This window comes from Cydia amplana, chromosome 16 (assembly GCF_948474715.1).
Source record: "Cydia amplana chromosome 16, ilCydAmpl1.1, whole genome shotgun sequence".
Taxonomy (NCBI): Eukaryota; Metazoa; Arthropoda; class Insecta; order Lepidoptera; family Tortricidae; genus Cydia; species Cydia amplana.
In genome coordinates, this window is record NC_086084.1 from 6317843 (window position 1) to 6342151 (window position 24309).

Consider the following 24309-nt stretch of genomic DNA (forward strand, 5'->3'; position numbering starts at 1 on the left):
TTAAGACTCTTAGGTTAAGTGTTTGAAAACTAATTGTCGATTCAGGGTTCCATTTGAAAATTATTGTTAGACTTAGTGACCCTTTTTTTTGTCACCGATTTAATCATGAAAAGTTTATGTAACTAAGTAACTAAAAACTAAGTAAGTAAAACAAGAAATACAAACAAAAGTATCACATGTAAATGTAACATGTTAAGCAAATTTCTCAGCTCGATTCGAAACAAAACCGAAACGTTCTCAAGTCAGCCGAACGGAGCGGAGTGTTTGGAGCGAGCTAGCGAGCGCCTTGCGGTCGCGGTGCTGTTTGCTTCATCTGCATCACACTGTACCTATTCTCATTTTCCCAACAGCAGTAAATGCTAATGCTAATTGTAAATCTTAACAATGAGATTCTGCAATTTGCACTTTGTTTTAACTAACTTCAGAAGTGGTTTGATTCTTCTTTTGTAAGAAAGTGTATAGGTACTTAAGTACTTCATAGTTGGTTTCATTTGCATCAAGTCAAGATCAGATGATGGGATCCTGAAAAAATCAAGGGAATCTCTCAAATTTTGACCGACTGACTAGGCCAGTACTTATTAGGCCAGATTTCAGATTTCAGATTTCAGATGATTTATTCGTAAATGTACATATCATTTACATGTCAAACAATAAATACAAAATATTCAAAATAAAAATTAAATTATTATGTTGTTAACACATTATTAGGTACATGAGGATGCATAGGTACATATTCTTATATTATTTTAATTTACATGGTGTTAGGATCAATGATGATTTTCCAGAAACTCGTTTACATTGTAGCACGCAAGGTCAATAAGGAATGATTTTAGTTTTTTTGTAAATAAGGCATTACTATCCTGTTTTTTTATGTGTTCAGGAACACAGTTATACAGATGTACTCCCGCAACGCTGAGAGCCGCGCGAGCCTTGGCTAGACGTGTGCGCGGGGGCATCAACAGGTGCCGACTGCGTGTAGGTCTTTGGGTAGAATTCCCGTATGTTTTATAGTTATGTAGGTTGCTACGAATGTATGTACAAGCAGTCAGTATGTAAACACTTGGTAAAGTAAGGATTTTATGACGTCTGAATATGTCTTTAGCGTGATGGTCTAACGGTTTTCGGTCTATAACGCGCAAGGCTCGCTTTTGAATCTTAAAAACCCTGTCACGATTTGCAGACGTTGCCCATAAGTCGACCCCTTGAATTAAAATTGAGTGAAAGTAACCGAAGTATGCTTTCCTCAAGTTGCTAGGAGATAAGGTGGGTGCGAGTCTAGACAGTGCATAGCAAGCGGCGGACAGTTTGTCACATACATAGTCAATATGTGACGACCATGTCAGCCCCGAATCTATTACGAAGCCCAGATACCCAGCTGAGTCTACCTGAGGTACAATGGTGTTATTGGTGGTTGAAATATTTAGAGGGCTGTATTTCTTTTTTAAACTAAAATGTATAATGTTAGTTTTTTCCACATTTAATAACATACCGTTGGAAGAGAACCACCGCGACATGTTTTCCATGACTAAGCGTAGCTTTAATTTCAAGGCTTCCACTTCATCAGGCCGTTATAAGATTAGTTTTTGATGTAAGCTCTATATGCTAAACCTTAATACCTACCTTTGGATGTGAAACATTGTTGACAAGGCTAAGTTTGCCCGGCAACTTGCCCATGTTTGGGCAAATAACCCCATTGCGCCGACGGCCACAGTCGCCTTGGAATGTCTTCCGGCGGAAACTCAAATTCCAACTTTAGCTAAATTTAAAGTTACTGTCTCTGTTATCAACAGAACGACTTCAACAGAAGTACGTATATAAATAGTCATTACTATAATTAGCATGTACCTAAATAGAGACAGAGATAGAAACAGAATATGTGTTAGTGGATGACCGCCGAATTTTAAATGCTTTTAACTTTCATAATACCTAATAAAGAAAATCAAACGGAAGGGCAGGAATATACATCAAATTATGTAAAAATATTTTTTACAATGTTAATAATATTTATACCCATTCGTCGTCCATTTTAGTCTAAAAGTATTTAGTCAAGACGACAACGTCTGATTTACAGGACATTTAACTAATTATTAAAGCCCTGTAAGTCTAAGATGGCCAGCTCTTTATCATTTGTCACCATAGCTGTCACGTTCTAACAAATATGTAAGTGCGAAAGTGATAAAAATGCGACCATGATAGCCGGTCTGTTTTCGGGCAGAAATTGTCAAGTATCATCATCAATCATGCTTTTAACTAAAATTTGATATTTGAACGAAGTTTAACTTTTAATTGTTGACAGGACCATATTAGTTATTTAAGAGTGTTGATTAAAAGTAATGTAATTAAGTTGATTTGTTCATACTCTGTCAAATCTGTATTGAAGCATTCACTCTCTTTTCACAGCTCAACTAAGTACTCAAACTCAAAACAAAGTTGTTCTCCAAGCGTCATAAGCTCATAAGAGAACTCTGATAACTAATTCATCATCATTCGCGCCCTCCGGAACATCGTTAAGACTTCGATTTTATTGCCATCATAAAAAGCAGTTGAATTAAAACTTAGTTACTTAGCAGCATTTAAATTTGCCGAGCAAATTCAAACCAATGGAATGTCTCTCGGGAGCGCCGACTTCGCAAACGAAATAAACAAATACGGGAGTTTTGCGACGTTGTTCTTAATTAAAATCGGTGATACTACGTATATTTGTTTGTAAGACAAGAGATATTTTATAGATTTTTTTAAACACTAGTATTATTTACAGTATTATGGTTTAATCTGAATATTGTTATGTACATTTACACAAATGAAATTGGGTAATGTAACACTTGCACAGTCTAGTCTGTGCTATCAAAATCGCTGCCAACTTAGCTTGGTCTAACTCTACTTGCTTCATGCGCTCTCTAATACTTCATTGCATAAAGTATTCAACTGGACGTAACTTTCAGTCCTGTTATCTATTAGTATACACCATAAAGTTTCATGTCCCACCATTGCCGAGAGGAAATCTTTTAGAATGCAAATGTCTCGCTCATTTCAGCTCCTTTCAAAACTATTTCTAAAAGACTTGGTACCTAACTCGGCATACATAAACGTGCCTGCTTGCAGTCCTTTCTTTCCCACGAGTTATACATGAGTTGATATGTATGGTGTTCTACGTTTATTTAAATAATCAGTGTTTTAACTGTAATCAGTAACAATAAAAGCTTTGCAAAAGAAATTACCAATAAACCTAATATTTTCTAAAGCAAGTTTCGAGTATCAAACCACAACACACTGTTTAACCTGTACGTGCTTAAGATTTTTAAAGTACTTAATTTGCGTTTTTAATAGTGATGTACCGACTATGGTTTTGGCCAACTAGCCGACTAGCCGACTTATCGGTGCTCGGATGGCCGATTAGTCGGCCGACTAGTCGGCTAGTCGGCCAAGTTCATAATCGTTACTTCCCGATAAAGATTACATTCGTATGGCAACTGGAGTACCTTTATTCAAGTTCGGATGCATTAGGAAAACATTTTTTTTAGGGTTCCGTACCCAAAGGGTAAAAACGGGACCCTATTACTAAGACTCCGCTGTCCGTCCGTCCGTCCATCCGTCCATCCGTCCGTCCGTCCGTCCGTCCGTCCGTCTGTCACCAGGCTGTATCTCACGAACCGTGATAGCTAGACATTTGAAATTTTCACAGATGATGTATTTCTCTTGCCGCTATAACAACAAATACTAAAAACAGAATAAAATAAAGATTTAAGTGGGGCTCCCATACAACAAACGTGATTTTTGACCGAAGTTAAGCAACGTCGGGCGGGGTCAGTACTTGGATGGGTGACCGTTTTTTTGCTTGTTTTGCTCTATTTTTTGTTGATGGTGCGGAACCCTCCGTGCGCGAGTCCGACTCGCGCTTGGCCGGTTTTTAATAAACGTCTGTCAAATCAATGAATCTCTTGTTAATCGTTTTCTCTATTCTTATGTCTATTAACGAAGGTTTATATAACGTGTACGAGTATACAATATTCTAAGTGAAGGAAACCGATACGTTTGGGATAATGTTGTACCGGATCGGTTTGCCAAACTTTCCATATTTGCTGACTTCATTGTAAATTGACACATGTGTGTCACGTGTCTTTCAAGTTGTGAAATACTTATGTATAGGTATAGTACCTATAGTTTCAGTTCTTGTTTTTATTTCCTTTACTAGTCTGAACATTTCGTTTTGGATTTACTTTAAGAAAGGATTGTTTAAGTACGGACTAGACTGGTGTTTATTTAAGAATTGAAGAGGAGTGTCTTGAATATATGTTGTAAGTTACCATCGTTGTCATAAGTTGCCTGATGATTCATTAAAATTAACTTTTCCAGCTCTTAAGAATTGTATAATATGCGAGAAATTCCGTACACAAGCGTGTTGTAAAACAACACTACACTAAGTAAGTACCTAACTGTCAACTTCTTCGATGAATAGCGATTGCTTTTCGTTCCAGCGGTCAAAAGCATCTGGAGCTGTGTACCTGACAATTGGAAAAGTGTACGGAATTTCTCACAGAGGGATTTGGCCGTATCAACCTGCAACCGTAACTCTTAATACATGTCATACTGTTTAAAAAAATGTAATTTGCACCGGCATCGTTTCGCAGAAAACATTGGAAACAATATCAAATATTATTTTTAAACTACACTATGTCGTTCACTTTATTCATATAAACCGCTACAGTAAAAACTGCGTAAAATCTGCCTCAGGCTATCACTCCACTAACAAGTAAGCTCCTTCGAGCAAAATATGTTTAACGATTCGAAGCAGGTAAAGTTGCGCTGCCGAGCTCTGGGTCGCAGATTAAGCGCTCGGATCGAAAGTACTTTATACCGGGTCTCACTTCGGAGTTCGGCATTTATCAAACTATCGAGCCATGCATTGGCATTTTTCAGCGAACGAACTTAATACTGCTCTTGAAACATTACATATATACCTATACTATGAACTTAATTAATCGGTATTGCTATTGTAAAAACTGAAAAGCTATAAAACTCTATACTTAATAAAAATCAACATAAATAATAGCAGATTATTTAATAGGTAAGTAAAAAGCGTTTACTTGGCGTCGTTCAAAATCTCAAAGAGAATTTTGCAGTGTTTGGAAGTGCTAGCACGATTTCGTTTATCGCCGCCACGAACAAATTTAGTATTTTTCTCGTAGAAAACGAACGAAACGCGTTCCTAAGAAAATAATTATTTTGACTATAAATACATACATCCATGTCTATCTTCGCTCTATCGGCACAGAAAAAAATCTTTTGTAACTAAAGCGTCATTCAATTTCAATCTGATTGTATTCTATCATTTGACTTTACCGATAGTGTAATGTTTGATTTGCAAATAAACGATTGATTGATTGATTGTTTTCCAAGGTGGTTCCGCGAGCACCGCGAGCACCTGACGCCGATCGAGCAAACGCCGCTGTGGGCGCGCGCGCACGTGCAGGGCGGGCTGCTGAGCGTGCGCGGCGTGCGGCGCGAGGATGCCGGCCGGCTAGTGTGCTGGCTCAACAACACCGTCGGCGGCGAGTCCGTGCACTTCTCGCTCGCGGTCACAGGTAGGGTTTCCAATCCGGATCCCAAATGTATGAAATTATCCGGATACATTTCGGATCCGTCGTACAAACCCTAGTCACAGGTAAGTAATGATAACAAGTTTAAAAAGGCAATAACTGAAGTGTTGGGGAACACATTGATGGTGGCCTACTGAACAGCCGCTGTAGGCTACTCGTGCGGTCATAGATTTAAACCTAACAAGTAAGAAATAGCATTATCATGATCATATCAGGTAATACAGTCGTTGACATCAGGTTTATCATATTCTATGTTAAAAAGAGCCTATGAGCAAATCATACGTACTTACTATCAAAAGAACACATAGTATATTCCCCCCAAATACTTTAGATATTGCCTATTGATTTACATTCCTTGCATTCCTACTCGTATGTGTTAGTAAAAGTAGAGTTGGTGCATAAATTAGGCACCTGTATACTCAATTCCAACTCAAAAAGTCGTTTGCCGTAAGTAGCCATTTTCACCGAAAAACAGTTGTTAAAAAAGTAGTTCGAAGTTTAAAACATTTGCAATTTAAGCGAAATGTGCTTTTTATTACTGTCTACTAACCAAAGCGAGTAGAAATTTCCACGGTGTAAAATCTAATCTGCGAAGTGATAAATGACAGCGTTCAAGCTAAAACAAACATAAAAATTCAATTTTAAAACTAGGTACCATCACCATCCCATGTTTTATTCTCGTGCAAATGTGCATAGTAAGGGAATTCATTTCTCATATTGCAGAACCTATCTCCGTCCGAATAAAGCCAGAAGCGTTGCGAGCAAAAATAAACTCGGATATCATTTTCGAATGCAAAGTCTCAGGGCATCCAATCGAGAAGCAATACTGGGTGCACAACGCAAAAGCCGTCAAGCCTAATGAGAGAATTCGGCTGTCGGATGACGGTCTTAGAATACATATCAAGAGTACGCAGGAGGAGGACCAGGGTGTCTACCAGTGCTTCGCTTCGAACAGCAGAGATCAAGCTTATGGCGTAGCGGAGTATTTAATAGACGGTGAGAAATTTACTAATACATAATTACTTTTTAGATATATTAGACCATCAGCCTACAGGAACGTACGCCGTAAAGTTTCAATTAAGTAATACCTGCGCCTTTTGACTTTTATATTGTGGAAAAATTTACGTCTTTAGCATCTCGTGGCATCTCCTAAGTATATTATTGCACATAAATTTGCTAACTATGTGTAGAGAGGAACAAGCTTGCAGCGCTACATTCCTAAGTGTGTTGTTTATTATGTATCTCGTTCTTTAGGTATGTTAGATTGCGTAATAGAGGTTACAACTTTTGTATGCCTGTGCAAAGGTTCAGTTTTGCATTCTCTATATAATGTAGATATATAATCAAATACGACTACTCGTATAATCACAAACAATCAAACAAAAATTGCGGAATGCGCTGCGCATTGAGTGCATTTATTAGAAAATATATGGTCTACTCGATTTTGTACTGTTATTTATATTTTTTTTACTTTACATTTTTACCCACATTAGAATGGATAAAATTTTAAACTTTGAAACCGAAATAGAGAACTGCGAACACCGCTTTAAAACGTTATCGCTAAGTAAATTCAAAGCGAACTAAAAAGAAACAAAATAGAGGTTCATTTTTCAGATCTGCTATTCACAAAGGAAACGTAAGAACTGCTTACCTCGACTCAACTTTGCAAGGAAGCTGTTTTACTTATCCAATGCAGAACGTCCCAAACGACAAGATTTAAAAGCTCGTGTGAATAGTGCGATAAGCAAAGGAATCGGTCGATTTTTCCAATTCATATGAACTTCCTGCTTCGGAATAAATGTCGCTTGGGACTGTTTATTCGGAATGTGGTCGTAGTATATTCTTGAGTGTGTTCTATTTTTGTAAAGGCTGGTATTTGCAGAGTCCGAGCGGCCGCTGGCCACCGCTAACCGCTCGCGGCGAGCCCCCTACGCCCGCAGCGCGCAGTCGCACGATGTCGACTGGAACTTCACAGGCACACGAGGTATTTTGTTTTCAGATGCAATATTTATTCAGACGTTCGACGAGAACGGATAACATTCAATATATTTTTAAGCCTGAAATATGCAGCAGAATGATTAAGTGATAAATAAGTGAAATCGGCTGTTTTGCCTGTTTTATTGGATGTTGACTCGACAGTTGACGGCGCATTATGCTAGGAAGCTTTAATTACCTTGAATAATGAACGTGTCACTCTCGGAGCCAATCAGAACTCGTCAAATGCTTTCTAAATTTATCGAAAACAGCGACCAAACTAGGGCTTCCAATACCGGGATACCGGGATCCCAAAATACCGGTATCCCGTGTTTTTTTGGTCATTTTTCAATACCGGTATTTTTAATGCAATACCGGTAACCCGGTATTATTACGGTACATGCGAAATGTACCGAATAAACGCTCTATATCCATTAAAATGGTCAAATTAATCAAATAATTTGTACTACCTATCTGAGTAGATCAGCGTGAGATAAATATCTCACGATGAATATTTCTGGAACTCATGGTAGTGATATAGATATGAACATACGAATAGAGCAACGAACTGTAGTAACAGTTTTAAATTCACTGTATGAAGTAGCTTCTTTCTATATAAAACCTGACTATGTATTTTAACCATATTTGCTAAAATTGGTGCTATGAAACATTTCAAGCCTTACAGAAATATTTACTACCGACCACTATAGTTCGTTTTTTTTTGCCTAAGAAATAAGGTAAACAATCTTGACGTGACTTTTTATTGAAAAACACGTTTTAAAAATAAATAATGGCAAATATGTAACAATTATGAATCTAATACGATCATTTATATTCTTCTGCTTTCGTAAGTAATAGTTACTGATTTTTAAAAAGAGTTTTTCAATTAAAAGACATGTCAAGATCGCTTACACTTAAGTGTCCGGTGACTGTGACTAGCCGCCCATCCATACAATCAGCAAAATGCAAAATGTACCTAATCATTGCAGATAGCCACATTATTTGATTGTCTATTGTCCTTTAGACTATTAAAACTTATGTGGTGTAATATTTAGCCTTTTAAATTCCCAATTTTTAATAAAACCCCGATGTCATAATAAATACCGAATTGATGAAGAGAGTTTCGGTATTAATACCGGTATTCCGCGAGGCTCGGTATTTGGAAGCCCTAGACCAAACAGAGGCTTGCTTATTAAAGTAAAGCATTGTAGGTAAATGACATCTCGCTGATTGACATTTATCTGTATTTTAATATTTACCCACCAAATTTTAATTAGGAAACAAACAAATATTTTATTAATTGCAATCTAACTGCGTTTATTTTGATGTTTAAGGTACTTAATTCTAAAATATTATTCAAATTTATTTGAAAATGTCTATTGATACAAGTCACAAAAAATGTAATCATCAAACCCACACTCGAAATAATACATGTTTAAATGCATGCATTCGATCCTCTTTAGTTAAATGTGACTAAGTACCTATATAGAACCATATATCATCCCATAGATATTAATATTATTCGTACAAGGCCCAATAAAACAAATCCCACTAAAAACATTTTAATGTAAAATGTTGCCAAGACGAGACAAACGGCCGTATTCGAACAATGCTTCTAAGAGATCACTGCTCAAAAGTCTAAATTTTTCAACCAAATACTAATACAAATTGTTTATTTACCAAACATTTTTACAAATCGACATAGCAGATTGAACTTATCATAAATTAAATTACACAACTAAGCTAATATCCGTCGGCCCCAAACTAGGCGCAGCCTGTATCTTGGGAACCGGGAAAATAGATTTAACTAAAAGATTTTAACTAATCTGAATATGATGGCCGTTTTTGGAATGAGAAATATCAAACCAAAAGCGTCACTTTTGGTGGACAGATCGGTATCGTACCGCAATGATCCCTTAGAAGCATTATTCGAATTGGCTTCATATAGCTCGCACTGCCAAAAAGTTATCAAATCTCATGTAGAGCCAAGCTCCTAACTCTACACGCCTTAACTTCACAAACTCTACACTTGGTCAAAATATGTGGCTTGGCCGTTTCGCTACCGTCACATGAGCGTAGGGTGAAAAATGCATTCACTGTTCATTACTTGTCTGTTATACAAAAGTTCTTGTAGTAGCGAAACGGCCAAGCCACATATTTTGACTAATGTACCCTACCACCAACCTTTGTATTTTATTACATTAGGTATCTTGAAATGTAAATAGCATCTTAATTGAAATTGATCCCGCCGTATCCTTTACCGCCATACAAGTAGGTAGACAGTAATTTTGGGTCAGGTCCCCATCCGAAAATAGTAAACAAAAGGTCCTCATAAAGTTTTCCACTTAAGCCTCGTGTCACAAGTTGATCCGCCTACCTACCTACATAAACAATAGTCAAAGTTCTGGCAGTGACCTACGACCCACCGTGTTTTTGCCGCCAGTAATTTATAAACTTATCTTTGGAAAAAGAAAAACAAATTACAACTGTCATAACTGCTGTCATACAATAAACAGAAACTATATTTGAGGCGCCAAGTTTGCGGTCTAGAAGCCATTATAGGATATCAATCTTCATCTTCGAAGAAAACAGTAAATACTGATATTAAATATTGATTGAGTGAAATTGGTTTCGGAAATCGTTATACGTTCGGAATCAATTGGTTTTATATTATTTATATAATTTATAAGTTAACTGATTCAATTAATCATCAATCACGCATACTGAACAAAATAAACCTGTGTTAACGATGTTTCAAGTTTGTGTTTATTACTTAGTGAATACAATCAATCTTAGTTGGAAAGTAAAAATATCCGTTCCTGTAACATTTTCTTAATCAAACAGCTCCATGGGCGTACCTTCCTTGAGAGCGCTCCAAGAAAATTAGATCAATGTCAGATTCATCAATATTTCAAAAAGCAATGATTCCGGTCGCCTCCCAAAAAACAACCTCGCTTTACACGTACAACAAGGAAAAAAAATCAACGTTTTATTTTATAACAGCCTTGATAATGCGTACTCGTCCCTGTAAAACGAAATAGGATTTTTCGTCGCCATATTTGATACAGGTTTAGGGAAAAACGGGCTCGGTAACAGCGGGTGTACAGTTTCTTTGCAACACGTATGCCTGTAATTTTTCAACTTTTCCCGACCGCTACCCGCCCAGATTCTTCATAAAATATTTAAAAAGTTCATTTTTAAGCGCGGATACGCTGCAAGCTATTAGAGTCAGCCCTTCAGCTCAAACAAAGAGTTCCAGCGACGCAGGCACGTTTGCCGCGGGCGCATCCAGCACCCGCACTAAATACTCCTTCGTCAAATTTTCAATTAAGATCTTATCCTGTACCGCATAAGGTTCTTTCTTCCTTCGCCGTGTGTATGTATAAGTCGCTTTGTTTTATTACTAATTCGGTCCCCGCTATTTGGTGTCACTGCTCTTCAGGGGTTCCATATAAGCAGGGCCTCGGCGTGCAAGTCGTGCCGCCACATATTCATAACTATACCACCGCCATAGCTACCCCTAATGTACACTTTTTTAGTTCTTTTGAATTTTCTATTCAGTCAACGTTCTTTACCTCGACCCAAGCAGTTTGGTTCGACAAAAAACGTATCCAATTCAATTTGTCCTACAACAACTGGCGTCGCAATGCATTTACTTGAACATATAGAAGGATTGCATTTACAAAAATCCTGTAAAAGAGAAAACTGTTACACAAAGGACCTTATTCATCTAAATTCCTATTATTGTAAAAATGAAAATATTGAACCAATTTTATATAATAACAAGAATGAAATTTGAGCGATCGATCTACATAGGTACATATATAACGATTTGTTACACCAAAATGCTACAGGAGGATACTACAGGCCTACTACTTTTTAATTAAAATGCTTATCCGAATTCGCGACTTAAATGTGCCCGCGGTTTTTTGTATCTGCGTCAAAGCAATTTGTAAGATTTGGTAATATAAAAACCGTTTAAGACATTATGAGATGCACCTTCCATTACGTAGACACTACTAAGGGTATGGTCCCAGTATAATAAAAGGTACTTAGCTTTGGGGTTTATTTCAATAAGCATTTAAAGCCAATATGATACAACGAAACCAGTAAAGACGATAAATAAATTTAGATAGGTACTACGGTATGCACATAACGTTGAACGGAGTTAAGCTAATAGTTCTAGCTATCCTCCCTAGATATTCATAATCCGAACTCCTCCTGACAGCTTCGTCGATCAGTTTCCTGGAATACATCTGCGCTTGGAACAGGATATCAAACACGGTATCCATATTTATTATCCACCTTGAGACTGGAGTGGATAATAGTGTTTGTGAAAAGGCTCTAAATTTATATGAACCTCATATGTAGTTACAACGTTTTTCCATAAGTCAACCAGTACGGAGTTAATATTCTTGTTTCTTACCGAACATTGGCCTCCAGTAAAGCAGAAACAGTGTGATCTCGCTATTGATATGAACTATATCTAATAGAAGGTTCTAGTTATACTGTTTCACCGGAGGCAAGGACTTGAAAAGGGGTAGGAATATTCACCCTGCTTTATACCCGCTGGAGCGGGTTAATTTTAAAATTCTATACAAAGCTAAAGAACTAGACGTGAGGGTATCATAAAGGGGAAATCATCTATTCTTTTGCTTTATAAGTGCACAGGGAATATGCGACATTTTATAGTAAATGGAAGTTATTGTGCGTGTCTGAACAAAAGTTAATATCTACAGAGTTTTGAAAGTTTTACTGGAATGAAAGTAAGTAAATGAGTGGATAATGTTATATATTTTTTTATGATTATAATTTGCATAAATAATATGTTTTATTTCACGTTTTCGTGTTGGCATTAAAACTATTAATTAGTTTACGTTGGCGATATTTGCTATAGGAAAGTGTGGTAAGATAATTTAATATTAACTTTCTCCTAGTTTTGCGGCTATATCACTTATTTTAACAAAAGGGATCATTTTATTTGTCATTTAAAAATATTTATATAACTGACTCAACCATATCCGTGCACCGTGAGAGGAACAGGAAGTGACGATCCTGACCGTGACTGCCTAATTATTATTAATTTTAGGTATTTTTTCTAAGTGTTTTATACATTTTTATTATTTTATTTTTTGTATTTTTGTATTTTTACACTGTACTTAATTTTTGAAATGGGTTTTTACCTGTAAATAAAGAACTATTATTATTATTTGTATCTCCTTTTTTGGGATCACGGGCCTATAAATCCCGGTCTTTTGATAGGCTTGCGTGGGGATATAGATCCAACACGTAGAGGCCCTTTGGAGAGCTTTAATGTCATGTAGAACGCCTGCTGGGACCCGTTTACAGGTGCAACAATAGACACCCATGAACCGGTCTCAGCAGGCATTGGGACTATTGTAGAAAAAAGTGAACAGAATACCGGTCTATGGATTGAAGTTGGGGTGGACTATGAGACTGGGCTATTGCAAAGACGTACGGACACCTGCCATAACAAGGTTTACACAAGTTATCGAGGCAGGTGGTGACTTGCCGCGCACTAGATGGGCCCCTGAAACTGCCGTCGCGAAGACGACCAGGAGCAACATCGGTGTGAGCGGCTCAGGGGTGTCGAGAGGTGTACACCGCTTTCTACCCAGTGACTGTAAACAGCCACTGTGCCAACTCGCGCTTACGCAAATTTCACTTCCACCCCTGGAGCATATAGCTCTAACGACTCCTCTCTGGACGGCCAATTAAGGCAAGCCAGAGCCGAGAGTCCTGCGGGTCCCCTTGGGGTTCCACTCCGACCGACGAAGACACGCCGGAGACGGAGACCCTGGCCGACTCTCTGGAGCACTCGGGTCCGTGGGGTCGTTACTCCCCAATAGCTCGCCACAAGCTGCCCTGCGGGCTTATTATTATTATTATTATTTGTATGTCTTGTCCATATCTCGGGACCATGGGGTCCCGGACCTTTGGGAGGCGTACGTGGGGCCGAAGCCAACAGCGCAGAGGCCCTTTAAGACACTTTAATCTAAAAGCAAGGGATACACGTGGAGGATACCGTCCCCGAACGCACAATGTGATACATCCGAAGATGGTCCCCGCCAGGTGCAAAGACTATTGCAGTGCAGCACTTTTGTGCTGCGATGGGAACTAAGGTCATGGGCTATAGATGTGAATGTTGGATGGACTGGATAATGGGCTATGGGAGAGACTAGCGGACACCTGCCGTGACAATCAGTCTCAAAATTGTGATGTGTGAAATGACAGGTGGTGACTCGCCAACTCATTTAGTGGGCCCCGCAATGGCCGCACGCACAGTGCGACAACAGGGCAACACTTCGGAGCGGCTGTAAGGTTGTCGAGAGGTGAGTCTGCGGTAGCCAGATCCCGGTAATCCGTTCAGCGGGCCGCCGGCGTTATGACATTTTACACTTCCAACCTGGAGCATAGGTCCCGCTCTTGCGACTCCACTCTGGCCGGCCAATCAAGGCAAGCACAGAGGCGAGGGCCAGATGACAGGGCCCTCTGGAATAGGGGTCCGCGGTGTCGCCACTCACCGTCAGCTCGCCATAAGCTGCCCCCGCGGGTTATTATTATTATTATTATAACCCACATTAGGCATCAGTTTAGCGATTGTAGGAAATTGACAAAGTCTATGGACAATTTCCGCACCCTAGTTTGACAGTTCAAGTGGATGCATGGAGCTGTAGGGTTCCATATGTTTTGTGGTAACTGCTCATTAAACCCCAATAGAATAGGAAACAATGTGCCAATGTTTTTTGCATTCTATTTCATGAACTAACTAAATCAAATAAGTTTATTATGTCATTTGCATGACTGAATATATTCGGTGTGAGATAAGTAGGTAAGTATTTGACAATCGTACCGCCAGAGCGTACACTTAGCCTTGCAAATGTGGAGGGCGGTGCGCCGCGGCAACACATGGTACTTTACTTACTTACTCAGGGTAATGTTTATGCATTTGTTTTGGGATTTAAACTCGTGAAAATGAAAGCTGATATTCTAAAACATCATTTGTACTGTTTTTGATTCCTATATAACTCGAAAATATAACTGAAAGCGAGGTGAGGTTTTCATATGGCTAGTTTTGTGGTGGTGGTATGGTCACACACCAACTTTTTAATTTTTTATAATTCATCATATTTATCTCGTTTTGGATTTGACAGTTCAGCCATAACTTAGACTTGACACAGAACTAACTGTTATCAACTAACAATGCAAATAAAGTAGAACATTATAGCAAATTAGCAACAGAAATTTTACTTACAATTAGTTAGTTTTAATTTCAGCAGTACCTACACCACCTTACAGCTTACAACAAAATAATGTACCTATATATATGTAGACGCCGACTTTTAGAAAAAGACATAATATTTTCGCTTAGAATCTTCGTCTGCGCATCATTTTGTGAGTATTTTTAACTATAATATGCATATAAAATATAAACCGAAAATGCATATCATAAAAAAACTAATATTTGATTTTAATATTGATTTTGAGAGACTAAACAGAAAAGCTCATTTTCATTTTATTTCAAAAAACCGCCGTGTTACTGAGAGTGCCTAAGTCTACTTTATGGCTAAAGTAGACTTAGGCACTCTCAGCAACACGGCTGAATAACAGATAAACGCTCGTTAAATATCTGATGGTAAAAGCGATCAAGCGAAAACATTTAAGTGAAATCTGACAGCAAATAAAACAAATTTCAGTATTTTAATACCCACGTATAAGAGAAAACTGGGTGATTTTCCGGATGGCCCAGATTAAGCATCGGACGGGTGCGCCAGACGGCTCTCTCGATGAAATATGCAAGCCATTGACCTTCTCTTGACTAACCTCATTTATTATCATAACCTTTTCTACTACTAGCACAGCTATAAGATAATTAAGAGACATTTATACAAGGAAAATGTCTCGATAAAAAAAAGAAGAGAGAAATTCCATAAAAGCGATGCATGCACATTAAACTCTTGCTTTATGTCAAGTTGCGTTATAAAGCTTTATTTATTCCTAATATTCTTTAGTGTAGAACTTAGTATAAGACTTAGACCAAGCTAAAAGAAGATCATTAAAATGCAAGCGGCTACAGAGTAATTTTAGGTTAAAAGAAAAAGATTTGTAAATATGTATAACATTAACTACACTTTTTACCGGACTGCGCTGAGTATAGCGGGCAATGTAGGCAATAATGTCTTTATTAGTACATACCGTAATGTAATATGTCATCAAGTCATAGGTATATTTTTCGTTACGTGCATTTAAAAAAAACCGGACAAATGCGAGTCGGACTCGCCCACCGAGGGTTCCGTACTTTTGACTGAAACTAATAGGTATAAAAAAGGGGTTGAAATTTAGTCATCCCGAATAATTCAGTTACTCACAGTACAGTCTGTATTAGTTCGTGGAAAAGTAATTTTGCCACGAACATGAACGATAGGTATTTGTTAATTAAAACCAAAAATAAAATATTCCAGTTCCAAGAATTTACACCGGCACCGGTTTTTACCAAAGCGAAAACTGGTTTTAAACAGTAAACTAGGCCTTATTGGAATTTGTTTGGATTACTTACTATGATTCTGATTAGTCTGTATGTACCTTTATAGCTACCAATTATCCTCTGGTAAGAGCCGGGATATGAACATGAACCTACTACCTGCGGTTTGAAAGTACGCGTAACCGCAGAAACGAAATTCGAATGAATAAAATATATAAATCAATCAGGAAACGTGACGAGAAACAGCAACCTACATATTTTTAGCAAATGTGTATTTGTATATAATACTATCAAAACTAGATACGACACGCGTGAACACAACATACATACAAAATGTATTGATTGTATATTATACGGTAACTTTGGCTGCCATAAGTTGACCACAGACCCATTAAGTGTACCTACAGCTGCCAAAAAAATCCACTTGAGCTTTCTAAAATCAATAAGTCTGGTACGTACCTGCAAGTAAAAAATGCCTACCTATTTATAATTTGTACGATACCTAAAAAGAAAACTATTTGCCGAATGGCCCAGATAAAGTGTCGGCCATGTGCGCGAGACGGCTGCCCGATAAATTATGCAAGCCGTTGACCTTCTGTTAACAAGCGTCATTTGTTCCCAGAATCAGACTTGACGCCGTATAAGTTTAACTTCGGCTTATAAAAGCATTGAAATTGTGCTTATAATAGACTGCTAAAGTGATTAAGACTAGATTGTTCAAATAACATACCTATTGGTTGACACAATTTATATTGACTAACTATACTATTATCTTTACATATTCGCTAGCGACTGCGTAAACTAACTAACAATGCATCTCCCTCGTACTGACATTGGTGCAAGCGAGATGCATTTGAGATGACGCATTCACTAGCGTTTAACTCATGGTGAGGGTATAGGTAGGTATAGTAGTAGTATGTATTGATATTAACTACTATTATTCAAGTTCGTATCGTATCTGCACTTGACTTGTAGGTGCTAAATACAAAAGTACCTATTCCTTTTATGCCCAAAGTCTACCGCAGATATGAGGTATATTAATTAAAATTTCTACTCATTGCAGGTTCATGTAGTAAATAAATTACTGTTAAATATGACTGCTACATACATAAATCTCAATTATAATAAAACTAAAATAAACATGCTTAGGTACCTGACAAATAATATCGTTTTGCAGATTGGTACAACCATGGTATTGTTTAATAGCGACCTCATTAACAAATTCCCGCAACAGTAATACCAACATTAACATGCTACAAACCGTCAACAACAACAATTCCACCAACTTACAAAAACCGCGATGTGCTGCTAACCCTTACAATATCGTTACACTTAATCACTTGGAAATGCGGGTCGTGAGAATTTTGTAAAATAGTCAGCGCGTGTACCCGGTAATGAAGGGACTGTGTTATTGCGTTTTACTTCAAATCCCGGACTCATGGGGCTCCTGGGACAACTATGACATAAATTTAATCCAGTCCCATTGTCTCGTTTAAACGGGGAGGCAAAAAGGACATTTCTAAAACGGGCAATCCTATTTAAATGCGAGCCCGAATACGACCATGACTTAAAACGCTTAAATGTGATGGAAGACGTAAAAAGACCAGTGGACGGCAATTATACTGTTCAAAAGATGCTGCACAATAAAAGTGAGCTCTGACCGTGTTGAAAAGAAACACTGTTGTGCAAAGTGGTTTTCATTTTATAGGTATCGGTGCATGTTTGAGTGGCTCGGTTGAAGTCAAATAATGAAATACCTATACTTAATTTCGATAAGCGCACTTGTATGAATGTTTTATTGAACACTTTAGCTTTTAAAAGCCCTTTAGTCGGCAACGACTACGTACTTTAAACCTATGTGAAAACGCTTACCTACCTACTTATTATGAAAGCGTTACATTATTAATTCTTTTCACAACTTTCATAAATTGTTATGATGAACACAAAACTCCGGGTCTTGTTTGCGACAAGTTATAAATTCGATTTATTTTTATTCTCTCTCAGCGTTATACAAATTGAGGCTCAGTGTTTGTTAGGCTAAGAAAAATGAATTCTTTGTTTCACAAATTCGCCGAGAAAAATACTAATCTAAGCGAAGGGCGGTCGTGCCGGCGAGCGCGCGGGCCGGATTTGCGGCCCGGCCTGTCCCATAATGCCAGCCTCATGCCGCTTAATCGACATGAAAATTAAAACGGAATCTATCCGGCGCCGTGCCAGGAGCAGAGCCAGAAAAGGATTAGTGGAATTAAATCAAGTGGCATTGCTTTATTACGGAAAAGAAATATGACAATACAAAATTATAGGAAAACATTTATTTGAAAAGCTTCAGGTTTGTTAAGAGCACTGGAGCTTCTCTCGATTTCTTGTGTGTTTAGATATGATACATACTTAGGTATCATGAAAACAGAATATATTAATTTCATTGTTTAACGATTTGATTATCTGAGAATATTTAATTTTAGGCTGTTATCGTATTCAATTATTTCACAGACTTTACAGTATACTTTATTGTCAAAAAATATGCAAAAAAGTAAAAAGGGAGGGCAGATTTCCTTTGTCGTAATACTATTGTTCAGTAAATGAAATATCAATATTTTATTTTGTTACAGAATCAAAACCAGAGCTGGTGTATTGGTTTTCGGAGCAGACCCTACAGCCTGGCCCCAGCGTGTCACTCAAGTGTGTAGCGATGGGCCACCCGCCTCCTCAATTCACGTGGCTACTAGATGGTTTTCCTATACCCACCAATTCTAGGTATGCTTGAGAAAATACGAGTCAAAATACATTTACAAAAGTATGTCAGAACATGATACCCTCAAGACAACTTTAATATTGATTTATTATGTTTCAAAAAGTAGTTTTGCACACAACATTATACATATTAACTTACGCTTTACAGACTTTTTACCTAACAATTTGATGATGTTTAGCTATATGTGTGAATAGTGAAAAACTAGACAAAATAATGGCCACAAGAAATCTAAATATTCAATCATAGTTAGTACCCCACACATCAAACTCAAATTTCAAATTGTATCTTAGGTAGGTATATTTTTCTATCCAACATTTTTTTGCTTTTTATCATTAAAACCAAAGCGTATCCACTTAAGAAAAATCAATTTGACACGAGTGATAATCCATCACTCTTCTTTATAATGTAGTTGTTTACTGCGGCAAAGCCAAAAAGGGAAGAAATTCACGCTGGTGCTCGCCCCATAACCGATTTAGACAAATGATGTGTCGATATAGCGGAAACAATCTACCACGTATAAACAGATTTATGGCGTCCTATTTTATTAAAGGTTCCGTGAATTAGAAGGGAAAAGGTCTTTTGTTCTTCTATTCAGCATATTTGCTGGTTTCTAATGTTGCTTTTTGGTCTTTGCTTTTTGAAGATAGGCATTTTCTTGACAATTCTTTTGTATTGGATTGGATGATCGGTATTAAAATATTTTTAAATGATATGTTAAACCTGCTGTAAATTGCTTTTAACACGTAATTTTCTGTCCAGATTTGTGGTCGGCCAGCACGTAACGCTACAGGACGACGTCGTCAGCCATCTTAACGTCAGCCGAGTTACTGAACAAGATGGCGGCGAATACGCGTGTGTGGCCACCAACTCCGCGGGTAAGGCGGTGCACGCGGCGAGGGTCAACGTGTACGGCTTGCCGTTCATCCGCGAGATGCCGAAGGTCACCGCCGTGGCTGGGAGCGACCTCGTCATCAAGTGTCCCGTCGCCGGGTATCCTATCGAGTCTATTACTTGGGAGAGAGGTGAGTAGATTCAACGTTATATCACTTAATTTGTCAACTATCTAAAATCTCACACGCATGATGTGTGCGTGTATAAATGCACCCCATCATCGTTGGTAAAAAGCAAGTACCAAATGTTTATCTCATTTGAAAGCATTCTTAGAGCCTAATATGGGCACAGTAACTTACGAGGTATTTGAGGGAGCTTAGTGTTTAAGATCAAGATTGTCAAGTATACATATGTTTAACTAGCTGTTGCCCGCGACTTCGTACGCGTGGATTTGTATATTGGTGGTTATTCTACATTAGCTTAGAACATTATGCAGCAAAATATTGCAGTAGGATGTTTAATCATTTGTTAATTATTAATATTATACAACGCATGAGACTTGTCTTTCACAACCTACGAAGTTTCTAGCCCCTAACTAAATAAAATTGTTCTCGACATAATCCCTCTCAACCCCCTTAGAAGATTTTCATGTCCTCTATTCAATAGAACCTACTACCTAACTACCTATTTACGAAGTTTGAAGTAAATAAAATTTGAACTTTTTAACCATTTTAGGGGATGAATTTTTAAAAACGCTGAAATGGCTTTTATTGTATTCTAATAATATGCCTCTGTACAAAGATTCAAGCCCCGTTCTCACAAAAATGTTTGAACTCCATACAAACCACCACCTTGAGATATAAATTTTCAAAAACGCTGAAATTTTTTTTTTCCGTTTTAAAATAATACCTTTTTATGAATTTTCAAGTTCCTAGCTTAAAATAAAATTTGAACCCCGTACAAACTTTCAACCCCTTTTTAAACCTGTTAGGGGATGAATTTTACAAAACGCTGAAATTACTTGTATTGTCTTCTAATAATATCCCCAAATACAAAGATTCAAGTCCCGCGCTCGAAAAAATGTTTGTTATCCATACAAACTTTCAACCCTTTTTTCACCACCTTAGGGGATGAATTTTCAAAAACGCTGAAATTAGTTTTCTTGTATTTAAATTTAATATCTATTTGCAAAGTTTCAAGTTCCTAGCTTAAAATGAAATTTGCACCCCAAGACGAACTTTCATCCCCTTTTAACCCCCTTAGGGGTTGAATTTCCAAAAAAATGTCGCAATTACTTTATTTTGTGATCGGCTATTATGCCTTTCTAAGAAGTTTCAAAGCATTTGTAATGGATTCAAACTTTCAACCCCTTTTTAACCCTGTTAGGGGATGAATTTTACAAAACGCTGAAATTACTTTTCCTGTCTTTTAATAATATCCCCAAATACAAAGATTCAAGTCCCGCGCTCGAAAAAATGTTTGATATCCATACAAACTTTCAACCCCTTTTTCACCACCTTACGGGATGAATTTTCAAAAACGCTGAAATTAGTTTTCTTGTATTTTAATAATATATCTTTTTCGAAGTTTCAAGTACCTAGCTTAAAATAAAATTTGAACCACATACAAACTTTCAACCCCTTTCTAACCCTGTTAGGGGATGAATTTTAAAAAACGCTGAAATTACTTTTCCTGTCTTTTAATAATATCCCCAAATACAAAGATTCAAGTCCCGCGCTCGAAAAAATGTTTGATGTCCATACAAACTTTCAACCCTTTTTTCACCACCTTAGGGGATGAAATTTCAAAAACGCTGAAATTAGTTTTCTTGTATTTAAATTTAATATCTATTTGCAAAGTTTCAAGTTCCTAGCTTAAAATGAAATTTGCACCCCAAGACGAACTTTCATCCCCTTTTACCCCCCTTAGGGGTTGAATTTCCAAAAAAACGTCGCAATTACTTTATTTTGTGATCGGCTATTATGCCTTTCTAAGAAGTTTCAAAGCATTTGTAATGTGTTCAAACTTTCAACCCCTTTTTAACCCTGTTAGGGGATGAATTTTACAAAACGCTGAAATTACTTTTCCTGTCTTTTAATAATATCCCCAAATACAAAGATTCAAGTCCCGCGCTCGAAAAAATGTTTGATATCCATACAAACTTTCAACCCCTTTTTCACCACCTTACGGGATGAATTTTCAAAAACGCTGAAATTAGTTTTCTTGTATTTTAATAATATATCTTTTTTCAAAGTTTCAAGTACCTAGCTTAAAATAAAATTTGAACCACATACAAACTTTCAACCCCTTTCTAACCCTGTTAGGGGATGAATTTTAAAAAACGCTGAAATCACTTTTCCTGTCTTTTAATAATATCCCCAAATACAAAGATTCAAGTCCCGCGCTCGAAAAAATGTTTGATGTCCATACAAACTTTCAACCCTTTTTTCACCACCTTAGGGGATGAAATTTCAAAAACGCTGAAATTAGTTTTCTTGTATTTAAATTTAATATCTATTTGTGAAGTTTCAAGTTCCTAGCTTAAAATGAAATTTGCACCCCAAAACGAACTTTCATCCCCTTTTTAACCCCCTTAGGGGTTGAATTTCCAAAAACGTCGCAATTACTTTATTTTGTAATCGGCTACTATGCCTTTCTAAGAAGTTTCAAGGCATTTGTAATGGATTCAAACTTTCAACCCCTTTTTAACCCTGTTAGGGGATGAATTTTCAAAAACGCTGAAATTACTTTTCCTGTCTTATAATAATATCCCCATATACAAAGTTTCAAGTCCCATACTCACAAAAATATTTGATCTCGATACAAATTTTCAACCCCTTTTTCACCACCTTGGGGGATGAATTTTCAAAAACGCTGAAATTAGTTTTCTTGTTTTTTAATATAATACATTTTTACAAAGTTTCAAATTCCTAGCTCAAAATAAAACTTGTACCCCATACAACCTTTCATCCCCTTTTTAACCCCCTTAGGGGTTGAATTTTTCAAAATCGCTTCTTATCTCTTGTACACTTTATAAATGCAACCTGGTGTGCAAATTTCAAGTTTCTAGCTTTTGTAGTTGCGGCTCTGCGTTGATGAATCAGTCAGTCAGTCAGTCAGTCAGTCAGTCAGTCAGGACACTTGCATTTATATATATAGATTAAATACTACCTACGCCTACGGTGTTGTTTAAAATTACTGAATTGTATCTCGCTAATACATTTTTAGGGTTCCGTACCCAAAGGGTAAAAAACGGGACCATATTACTAAGACTTCGCTATCCGTCCGTCCGTCCGTCCGTCTGTCAACAGGCTGTATCTCATGAACCGCGATAGCTAGACAGTTGAAATTCTCACAAATGATGTATCTCTGTTGCCGCTGTAACAACAAATACTAAAAATAAAATAAAATAAATATTTAAGGGGGACTCCCATACAACAAACACGAAATGAAAAATCGAACTACAAACTCGATATTCATTATTCAATCTTTATTAGATTTTAAAGATTGCGATAAAAACGATATCGACGTATTAAGAATAATAGGACCATTGGGAGATAAATAGGACCTCTTAAGCGTCTGCAGTATAAAACCATCAGACGGTGTTGAGCTATGTTGAGTCGTATTTCGAACCAATTGGCAAATTTCCGGGCGATATTTACTGAGTTCTGGCAAGAATCCCAGTTCTCTCTGAATCCTTACACAGCGCATTGAGGTCCTTAGTTTATTAAAGTAAATCAGTTAGCACTTTCCGACGTGAACGTTAATTTAAGACGAGGCAGAATTTAATAGGATACTTTTCCTGTTGTGACTTACCTACCCAATATTAAGAGGGAAATATAACCTAACTTACTAAATACTTGTAACAGTTGTAACAAACTTTCGTGTATTAAAGACTGCAAGTGACGGCAAATGGTTGCTGATACTATAAGGAGTTATCTTCATTGTAACAGTTGCGTAGGTACATTATGAAGATAGTACATTATAACAACCTTCTATAATATATAGGTTTAGAAGAGAAAGTCCTATAATTTTCTTGGTTAATGGTAGGGTTATATTAAATATTTATGTGGCATCTTCAAATGTTTGATAGTAGTAGTAGTAATACGCAAATATTTTTATGCCTACAAACTTTGAGATATAGTAACTATTATTCTACGTTTATGTTTATAATTAACGTATTCAAGTAGCGGTAGCGTACTCGTTGACATATCTTGAAAAGAGGTCATATCTAGAGTTAAAAATATCGCAGTTAAAACCTGCTTTCAGCAAGTACAAACGCTGGCGTAATTGGTTCGGCGATATACGGCTTATAGCTGCAGAAGCACACAAGCACTTCCATAGTTTACGTGAGTTCATGCCAGACGAGTTGTAAGGCAAACCAATGTTACGTGACCTCGAGATTTGTAACAATTTTAATGTAAGTGTACAAACATTTGACACGATTTAAGATAAAACAGGGAAACTGTTTAAATCCTCGTAAACGCGCCAAAGCCACAGCTATAACAGTACTTACACATACAGACTTCTCACTATTATTATGCTGTCTTTCTCACTGGTCGAAGCAGTCGCAACCCGATTGAGTTAATGCTATTGCCAAAGTTCCGAATCTGTGTGTTCCGATCTGAGATAAAGCAACGCCATCCGTATGG

The 24309-nt window shown here is 37.3% G+C and overlaps 1 protein-coding gene across 1 annotated transcript in view; it reads left to right on the forward strand.

Moving 5' to 3' along the window:
- The window catches only part of LOC134655422 (cell adhesion molecule Dscam2), a 239018-nt gene that overhangs the window by 179049 nt on the left and 35660 nt on the right, over nt 1–24309 (forward strand). Inside the window, exons 8-12 of the mRNA XM_063510890.1 lie at nt 5398–5582; nt 6321–6593; nt 7480–7581; nt 18684–18828; nt 19586–19848. Coding sequence (XP_063366960.1) covers nt 5398–5582; nt 6321–6593; nt 7480–7581; nt 18684–18828; nt 19586–19848 — 968 coding nt within the window. The remainder of the gene's footprint in view (nt 1–5397; nt 5583–6320; nt 6594–7479; nt 7582–18683; nt 18829–19585; nt 19849–24309) is intronic.